This window comes from Hevea brasiliensis, chromosome 8 (assembly GCF_030052815.1).
Source record: "Hevea brasiliensis isolate MT/VB/25A 57/8 chromosome 8, ASM3005281v1, whole genome shotgun sequence".
NCBI lineage: Eukaryota > Viridiplantae > Streptophyta > Magnoliopsida > Malpighiales > Euphorbiaceae > Hevea > Hevea brasiliensis.
In genome coordinates this window covers 12,791,606-12,801,169 of record NC_079500.1, presented here as the reverse complement: position 1 = coordinate 12,801,169, position 9,564 = coordinate 12,791,606, and the positions used below count along the sequence as shown (strand labels likewise).

The following is a 9,564-nucleotide window of genomic DNA, read 5'->3' as shown; positions in this document are numbered from 1 at the left end:
TCACAAAAAGGCATTCTTCAACAGACATCTTGTGTTGATACTCCATTCCAGAATGGGATTGCTGAAAGAAAAAATAGACGTCTCCTTGAGGTAGCACGGGCACTCCTTTTTCAAATGAAGGTTCCTAAATAGTTTTAGGCTGATGCAGTTTCTACAGCTTGTTTCCTAATTAATTGTTTGCCATCATCTGTCCTTAACGGTGACATTCCTTATACCATTTTGTTTCCTTCTAAATTTTTGTTTCCTATTGAATCTCGTATCTTTGGTAGTACTTATTTTCTGTGAGATGTTCATCCACAGGTTACCAAACTAGATCCCAAGTCTCTTAGGTGCCTCTTCCTTGGATATTCTCAACTTCAAAAAGGGTACAGATATTTTTCTCCAAACCTTAATCGTTATATTATGTCTGCTGATGTTACCTTTTTTTAATCTACTCCATTCTTTCCTCCCTCACCTATTTATGAGAGTCCGGGAGAAGAAGATGATCTCTTAGTCTATTCTATCCATCCAATGTCAAGTCCTCACCCAGGTCCTCAGAATTCTCCTGCACCAGCACCGGCTCAACTCCCTCGCCCACCTGTTGTTTATGTTTATTCTAGGAGATTAGAGACTCTTGACTTAGATCCTCCACCAGCTTCTTCGTCAGAAGATCCAGTTTCATCCACTGCTCCTCAGTCTGACTTAGATCTTCCCATTGCTCTTCGTAAAGGTAAACGTTAATGTACTTATCCTATCTCTTCCTTTGTATGTTATGATCACTTGTCTCCATCATCTCATTGTTTTATCAGTTCTCTAGATACTATTTCTATTCCTAAAACTATTGCTAAGGCATTGTCTCATCCTGGCTGGCGTGTTGCAATGGAAGAGAAAATGTTGGCTTTAGATACTAATGGTACTTGGGAATTAGTACATCTGACCCCAGATAAGAAAGCTATTGGATGTAAATGGATTTTTATAGTCAAAGTGAATCCCGATGGTACTGTGGCTCGTCTCAAGGCTCCCCTTGTTGCTAAAGGATATGCTCAGACTTATAGCACTGCTTACTCTGACACTTTCTCTCTTGTTGCTAAACTAGCTTCTGTTTGCTTATTTGTTTCTTTGGCAACTAAATATGATTGGCCTTTATATCAGTTAGATATCAAAAATGCTTTCCTTCATGGTGATCTCCAGGATGAAGTTTATATGGAGCAACCACCAAGTTTTGTTGCTCAGGGAGAGTTAGGCAAAGTTTGCAGGCTCCAAAAATCCCTTTATGGCTTGAAACAGAGTCCTCGAGCTTGGTTTAGCAGATTCAGTGAGTTAGTTCAGCAGTTTGGTATGAAGAAGAGCAAATTCGATCATTCAGTGTTTTATAGACACTCTAAAGCTGGACTAATCTTACTTATAGTATATGTTGATGATACTATTATTACTAGAAATGACTCTACAGGCATTTCATCACTTAAGTCATTCCTTCCGACTCAGTTTCAAACAAAAGATTTGGGTTTGTTGAAATATTTCTTAGGCATTGAAGTTTCAAGGTGTAAGAAAGGCATCTTCTTATCTCAGAGGAAGTATGTCCTTGATTTATTGGTGAAAACAGAAAAATAGGTGTCAAACCATGCAATGCACCAATGACTCCAAATCTTCAGCTCACAGTAGGAGATGGTGAACTATTTGAGGACCCTGAGATGTATAGGAGATTGGTTGGCAAGCTTAATTATCTCACAGTGACTCGTCCGGATATTGCATATTCAGTTAGTATTATAAGTCAATTTATGTCCTCTCCTACTATTAACCATTGGGAAGCTTTGGGGCAAATTTTATGTTACTTGAAGGGTGCTCCAAGTCGTGGTCTCTTATATAGCAATCATGGGCACTTAAATATTGAGTATTTTTTAGATGCAGATTTAGTAGGTTCAAAGATTAATAGGAAATCCATTACAGGATATTATATCTTTGTTGGAGGAAACTTAGTATTTTGGAGAAGTAAGAAACAGACTATAGTTTCTCGTTCAAGTGTTGAATCAGAATATCAAGTTATGGCCCAAGCTGTATGTGAAGTAATGCGGACGCGTCAATTATTGGAAGAAGTGGGTTTTGAGACCTCATCTCCTATTGAGTGACAATCAAGCTACTCTCCATATTGCCTCAAATCCAGTGTTTCATGAGAATACTTAATTATAGGATTCAGAATACTTAATTATAAAATCCTTTGTATATAAATACCTTTTATCTTATTCAACAAAATACATAGAAAATATTCAATATACTATTGAATAAAAAATAAAACTTACCATTAAAAATTCAGACTAAAATGGAATTTTTTTTTTTAATTTTATATAAGAAATTCATACTTAAACCCATAATTATTTTTTATAATTGATTCCGATTAAAATTTAAATTTAAGATTTTATAATACTAAGATTATTCATAGTAAGATAAAGTTGATAATGAGCATATGTCATCCAAATTGCTTTGTTAATATAATTATAGAAGTGGTGTCCAGAGGCTGTTCACGATTCTCACCATCCAAATATTTAAGTTTTTTTTATCCCAGAACCATTCACCAATAGCCGCTTATTTGAGTTACCGGAACAAAAACTGAAACAAAATCACCAACAATACCATTCACTAGCACAATGTTCAACTCGAAGTGAAGCTTTAGACCTGACTGGTAACTTAACCCAAGCACCTCTCAAGATTCTTCTCCAGCACAATATCTCGTTTCTTCGTCCGGAGATTATTAGGTGCTTCTAGCGTACAGGATTATGATGCTCTTTGCACTTACGTACATTGTGAAATCCTTCATAAATCATGAGAGGTGAATTTCATATTTATTTAAGTAAAGAAGTACTGCTCCAGGCGTATTCAATAATTTTCCTTATCAGTTTACTCACAATAATAAAGGCCAAAAGCAGAAGGCAACATATTCTATCATGGAACATATGAAGCAAATGTATTATCCATAGCATCATTAAAGAATGAATTTTAACATACTAACAGAACTACCTTTGTGGTTGGGGTGCTGAAACAGCTGAAAGAATTGTAGAATCGAATTCAGCATGCTCATTTCCAAGGTAAATAAATTATCATTTACTGTATGATGACAGAACAAAGCAAATGTGATTTCAACAAAATAATTTACCCTATGGGAGCTTAAGGTGCTTACTGGCATGGTTTTTGCCAAGAAGCAGAAAGAGCAAAGACTTGTTATGATGTAGAGATTCTCATCGATATGACTTGAGATGGAAAACTTGGCAGGTAGGCTTATATGACCTTTTTACTGAAGCCTGCTCAAACTTCTTTGCAGCAGCTTCATTCTCTTCTAAGCTGTTCTGAAGAAAGTACCTTATCCACCATGTTGAGCTCCGAAATTTGGCCTTCAAAAAAGTAACTTGAATAATTCTTCTGAAGTAGACCCTTTATGTATATAACAAAGATTTATGCCGCATAAAAAAATCTAGATCTTGATACTGAATTGCAAACCCAGTATCATGATAATCATTAGTTTATTCATGACTAGACTCATTTTAGTTTTTCACTTGAGCAGCATCTTGCTGTGAAGAGTACATAATAGGATAGCATCCGAAATCAATCTAATTATGTGAAACAACTGCGATACAGAAAATCACTCTTTTAACTGTCAAAACTTGAAGAACCAGCAACATTTCTTCGTCTTTTTCTTTTTTTCCTTTTTGCAAGAACCAATTTCAAATCATAGCCAACCTTAGAATAAGGCATTATTGAGTTAATCTGATTCTCTCTTCAAGTGTGGCGCAGTTTCCCTCCAACATAAGCATCAAATAAAGAAGGAAAAGATAAAAAAGAAAAGGACAAGGAGGGGGGAGAGAGAGCAGCAATAAAGGTTGCCCCTTATCATTAGCACCTCATCTAAAGCCCAGGGGCAAAAGTGATCTTGATAGCATACAAGTGATATTCTAAAGACGTGGCCTAATGTCAAGCCACATGTAATCAATAAAATTGCCACAATGGCATGTAAACGTGATGTCATGAAGTACTACTAAAAAAGTGCAGAACAGTGACTCCAAAATAAATTGAAAGGTTAGCAAATAATGGCTACTTACTGGACGGCCAAACTTAGATAAATCAGCAACCTTTGCTTTACGCTGACCTGGATAGCCTACAAGAGGAAACAAAAATCAGCAATCAAGCCAGAGGATCATTATTTCTCCATGACTTCATATTTTGAAGAAAGACGCAAGAGCATTCAAAGAAGAGAAATACGTTTAGATATCCCTATATAAAATGTGGGGCATAAATAATTCATTTATACAAGAGAATGCAGTTTCATAGTTAAAACAATAGAATTTATAAAAGAAGCTCACTCATCAAGATAGGGAAGACTATGGAATGATTAAAAGAAAAAGGAACCAGTTAACAAAGCAGCATAAATTGATTCTATACCCTCTGTATCTAAACAAGATAAACAAACTAATTTACGACATCAGCTAACATCTTCAAGGTCAAACCATTGTCTTAATGATTTCTGGCTGGGTCTTATGTATGAGGACCACATCAACAAAAGACTAAGAACATAAACATCATGGCATATTACCAGAAAATATAACAACACCACCAGAAGACACCCTTGCCAATTCAGGTAGAGTTTTGTTGAGATATCTAGGAGACAAGTAATCCAACGCATCTGAAATTATAACAAGAGAAAATGATTTTGCCCGGTATGGCAGGGGAAACTTGACATCAGCAACACGCACAATGCCTTTGCGCACAAGATTCTTGCAGTTGGCATCAACATCATCTAAGTCATATGGTTCCACACCCCAGGCTTCTGTTTCTTCTTCTTTCAACAACTTCAGTACTACAGAACAAGTGTCAGGGCCTAGGTGCATTACTTTACGCATGCTGTCACCATAAGTTTTCTTCAGGATAGGTATTGCTCTTTGAACTTCTAATGCGCATGAGCCACTACCTGCTTTGCATACAAATATTCAGATTGTTGAATTTTTTTGTGCAATAATTCTCAGATCCACAGTACTTCATGACAAGAGTATAATAATGCTTCACATTATCACATACAAGATTGACAGAGCTAACATTTTCATTTTTGTTCATTCCTAATCTTCAAATAAATTATTAGCATAGAAGATAAATGCACAAATCTGGGGTAGTAGTGGTACAACTATTGTGTTTCTACACATAAGCCTGCCAGTTCAATTAGTTGCATCATGCACGATAAGGATACTAAGATCATATCCAAACAATTCTAAAATAATAAATCAAAGAACAGGGTACTAGCCTGCTGTTACCATAGATGCCAAAATAGAACTACATGCCTACATCCCTTTGGACTTAATATAGTTAGATTTATACAATGTGAACTAAATTGGGTACAAAAGATCCTTCATGCAATAATAAAGAATGGTTGCTATAAGAATATCAAAAGTCAAAAAAATTATGGCAGTAAATTTGCTTTTATCTGTCAGAAGTTAGATATGGGGAATTTTTCAGTATCTAATTATTTTCATTACAAGAGCTAAATCTTAGTAGAAAGAATGCCTTGACAAAATAAGAAACACTTTATTCAATAGATAGAGCTAAGTTGAGCTTTGTCTCAAACTTTATTTATCAGAGAAAATTTTGTTAACAGTAAATGGAAATAAACGAAATAAATCCTAAGAGAACAAAATCAAAAAGGGTCAACACATAGCTAAAGAGAAACCTTTCACCAAAATTTCCAATTACAGAACTCAATAGAGTTTTTGTTTGATTATGGTCCATATACAAAGGATAGTATATTCTGATGATACAGAAGTACAACTCAATCCCAATCTAGTTGGGGTGGACTATACGGGTTACTCTCACTGATTTTATTGGTTCTGCACTATATTTCCCGCAAGGTTAGGGCTGAAAGAACAATTATGTTAGAAGAATATTCATATATGTAATTCAGTAACCACCTCTCAATGTGTGAAATATTAATACCATAGAGAAGAAGACTATGAAAACATAAGGATGTTGCAATTTACCTTCCAATTTGCTGAAAGCTTCTCTTTCACTGATATGTCCACCTGTCAGATAAATGTTGATAGATTCAGAAGTCAGAACAGAATGTCTTACAAAATGGAAACCTGTAGCCTAAACTAGACCAATGAGGTAATCCTATTCAGTTGCCTATATTGAGTATTGTTTCAATTTATTTATTTATTTTGTTTTATTTCATCCCTAAGGCAGACAAGAGGTTAAATGCCATGTCCAATACCGAGAAAAAGAGACAGCACTATGGAAACTTAAACTAAATTCCATAGCCTGGCGACTTTTTCCCAAGCAGTGGATTTGGGGTTGTGAGGGAGGGGGCTTCATGAATTCATCCATCAGAAGGATTAAATTTGCAGGAAAAATGCAAACCTGAGCCACTGCAACAATATACTATCAGAAGAATTGCACCCTGAAATTAAAAACAAACAACTTTAATCAGTAGTTTTCACACTACACCTGAACTAATTAAATCAAAAAATTATTTACCAGTTCGTCAACAACAGACCCCCACCAAGCAATGAAAAACAAACAATTTAAATTGCATCTGCTTATCTAATAAAGGAATACCACTTCCTGGTAAATAATGCTACACATTGACAATACAAAAGCTGAGTAGCAAATAGCAATAGAAATTACCACAACCACAAGGCCAATAGATAGCAAAGGCGACGAACGTGATTTCGAGTGTACAGATCCAACAAAAGGGAGGCTTCCACCCTCAGCTACGCGTCTAGCGGGATTTCCTGGCCTCCTTGACATTGCTATCTATTCCTGAACATCCCCATAAAAAAACTATAGTCATTGTTCTAAAAACGCTTCTTGCAATCAACACAGCAAGAATTTTTTTTCTACATCTCTTCCTTTGTGTGTGTAAAAGCTAAATACCATAAAGCAACAATTTTTTCAAGCCAAACTTCACTACCCATTTCTCATTTCAATCCAATTCTAACACAACCCAAATTAGGCAATTAAGCGAAAGTGATTTGGGTTAACACCTAACTGTTAAGTTCATTCAATAAAAGCAGCACAGAAAAAGGAAATTACTGAAAAGGAAACAGAAGAGTGAACACTATCAGAAAAGCAATTGAAGAGCTTACCTGAGATCAAGAATTGACAAAAATAGGTTGATTTTTGACAGCTTTTAAAACATTACGCAGATCTGTTTATGGTATTATTTTCAGCTCATCTTTTATTTATTTGTTTATGCACTTTTATTTTCATAATAACTGGACAAAAATATTTTCTAAAAAAAAATTTTTTTTTGGAATTTATCAACTGGGCTTTGACATTGGGAGGTTCACATATGCCCATAGCCCATTTCCGAAAGTCTTCTTTCCTAAAAAAAAAGGGAAAAAAAAAAAAATATATATATATATATATATATATATATATGTCTTTCTTCTACCAAATTCTAAGGAGAGGGAAATGCTATTAAGAAAAAAAAAACAGTGATAATGTTAAAATACAGTATTTTTAATTTATTTATTCGAAAAACATATTAAAATATTTTTATATTTATTCACCTATATAGTAGTCTAGCCGACCATAAATCTTTAGAATAAAGTGTTAGTTGAGTTAAGTTGAGTTGAGTATTCACCTATATAATAGTCTCTGTTCCCTATTTAATAATTTAAAATAGATTAAATTATTATTTTATCTCTGAATTTTATTATTATTAATAGTTTCATTATTTTTTTTTCTATCTCTTATCTTTTTTTTTTCTCCCTTTTTCTCCTAATTCTTGCCTCTTTCTGTGTTTTTCGCCCTATCTTGCTCCCCTTCTTTCTCTTTGCCATTGATAAACTTCAATTCATTAAGATTTTGATTTTGATGCTGATGAATTAGAGTTTATATTGGCAGAGAGACAAAAACTAGAAGGGAGAGACAAAGAGATAGACATAAAGAAAGAGGGGGATAGAAAGGCAAAGAAAGGGAGGGAGAGAGTGATAATGCATTTTTTTTATTGATTGGAGGTTCACATCATAATGGGTGCTATTAGGGCTGAGCAGAATTTTGTTCAAATTGAAAAATCGAATCGAACCGAGTCAATTCGATTCAAATTGAAAAATCGATTCGAACCGAGTCAATTCGATTCAAATCGAAAAATTGAATCGAACCGAGTCAATTCGATTCAATTGATTCGATTTTAAAATTCAATCGGTTCGGTTTGATTTTACATTATAAAAATTTCGGTTATTTCGGTTCGGATCGATTTTGAAGAGAAAAAAATCAGTTAAACCGAACTGAACCGAATAGTAATTTATATAGTCAAATAGAACTAAATCGAACCGAATTGATTTTTGAATTAATTTATTTTTATGAAAAATTTATGAATTATATTTAATTTTATATATATTAATTGTTTAATTTCATTGATTAATGATTATTAGGTTCAAACTAAAGTTAAAATTAGACCAAATAACTTGAAAATTAAGTCTAAATTAAAAAATTAATCAAAAATCAAACCGATCGGTTTAAACCGAACCAAACTGAAATAGAGCGGTTCGGTTCGATTCAATTTTTCACTCATTTCGGTTCGATTTCTAAAATTTACATTTTGATTTTTATAATTTAATTTGGTTCGGTTCGATTCGATTTGAACCGAATGTTCACCCCCTAGGTGCTATGTTTTGGGAATTCAAATCCATATAATATAACAAATAATTTTAAGAAATTATTTCAAATTTTGGAATTTAAATAACTATCATAATTTGTTCATCTCTAAATATCAAAACCTCCAAAATGAAAAGAAAAAAAAATCTTATATAAAAAGGAAAATACTCATTAAGAGAATAAAAAACAAAAAATTTTATAAAAATAATGAGAGTGAAAGAAATTAAATAAAATGTTTTATTTTATAAAGAAAGAAAAAGTAAAAGAGACTTACATAATTGACAATGATATGTAAAAATTCTTACATTGTATTTGAACGGAAAATTTGAAATATGAGATTTAAATTTGATAAAATATATATTTTATTTAATTAATTATAATTTTAAACATATTTTAAATTATAAATATAGAAAACATGAGTGTAAATTTAAAATAATTTATAAAATGATATTATTTTTAATTAACTCTAAAAAAATTTTAATAAGTAAAATGTTGTTTAAATTTTATCATTTTATAATTTTATAATTTAAATTTTATAATTCAACATTTTTTTTTAAGAGAGTAAAGAGAAGGGAGGCTAGGGTTCTACACTTCAACTTGTACTTGAATTGCGTTATTATTAAAGTATTGAATGCAAAAGAAGAAGACAAACAGAGGCACGTGAACAATATATTATTAATTAATGTCATTGGCACATACATATAAAAAATAAATAATTTTGATAGTGAAAACCACATGGTGGGCTAACTCCACGCGTTCACGCCACCACCATATATTAATCCTTAATATAAAAAATTATAATAACTATTTTATTCATGGTATTTAAATTAATATTTTCATAATAATAATATTTTTATTTTATAAATGTTATTTTTACATATATTATTATTATTATTATTATTATTATTTTAAATTATTATTTATAATATTGTCATTATCAAAAATCAATTA

General features: G+C 32.5%; 2 protein-coding genes across 4 annotated transcripts; one reads left to right on the top strand and one right to left on the bottom strand.

The window, feature by feature from the left end:
• The first annotated feature begins 1,613 nt into the window (after positions 1-1,613).
• On the top strand, positions 1,614-2,105 carry LOC131182050 (uncharacterized mitochondrial protein AtMg00810-like). The gene has a single exon (XM_058150680.1). It carries the CDS (start codon positions 1,614-1,616, stop codon positions 2,103-2,105), a length of 492 nt encoding a protein of 163 aa, XP_058006663.1.
• A 920-nt stretch (positions 2,106-3,025) lies between these two features.
• On the bottom strand, positions 3,026-7,254 carry LOC110644907 (probable pectin methylesterase CGR3). Of its 3 annotated transcripts, none has more exons than XM_021797875.2 (7): positions 7,098-7,254; positions 6,637-6,771; positions 6,370-6,409; positions 5,991-6,032; positions 4,559-4,933; positions 4,068-4,123; positions 3,026-3,362 (listed from the first exon to the last, which is right to left on the bottom strand). In XM_021797875.2, exons 2-7 carry the CDS (start codon positions 6,757-6,759, stop codon positions 3,210-3,212), a joined length of 789 nt encoding a protein of 262 aa, XP_021653567.2. In that variant the 5' UTR covers positions 6,760-6,771; positions 7,098-7,254; the 3' UTR covers positions 3,026-3,209. The 3 variants fall into 3 exon arrangements, with proteins under 3 accessions (XP_021653567.2, XP_058007325.1, XP_058007324.1); XM_058151342.1 differs by lacking the exon at positions 7,098-7,254 and adding an exon at positions 7,001-7,047; XM_058151341.1 differs by lacking the exon at positions 7,098-7,254 and adding an exon at positions 6,886-6,908.
• Between the last annotated feature and the right edge of the window lie 2,310 nt (positions 7,255-9,564).

Bases quoted from the DNA above. Each gene is read 5' to 3' on its own strand.
- LOC110644907 (XM_021797875.2), bottom strand. From the start codon at position 6,759: ATGTCAAGGAGGCCAGGAAATCCCGCTAGACGCGTAGCTGAGGGTGGA. The intron at 6,033-6,369 runs GTTTGCATTTTT...TTTATCTGACAG, and splicing joins ATATTGTTGCAGTGGCTCAG to GTGGACATATCAGTGAAAGA. The intron at 3,363-4,067 runs GTAAGTAGCCAT...ACTTTTTTGAAG, and splicing joins TATCTAAGTTTGGCCGTCCA to GCCAAATTTCGGAGCTCAAC.
- LOC131182050 (XM_058150680.1), top strand. From the start codon at position 1,614: ATGACTCCAAATCTTCAGCTCACAGTAGGAGATGGTGAACTATTTGAG.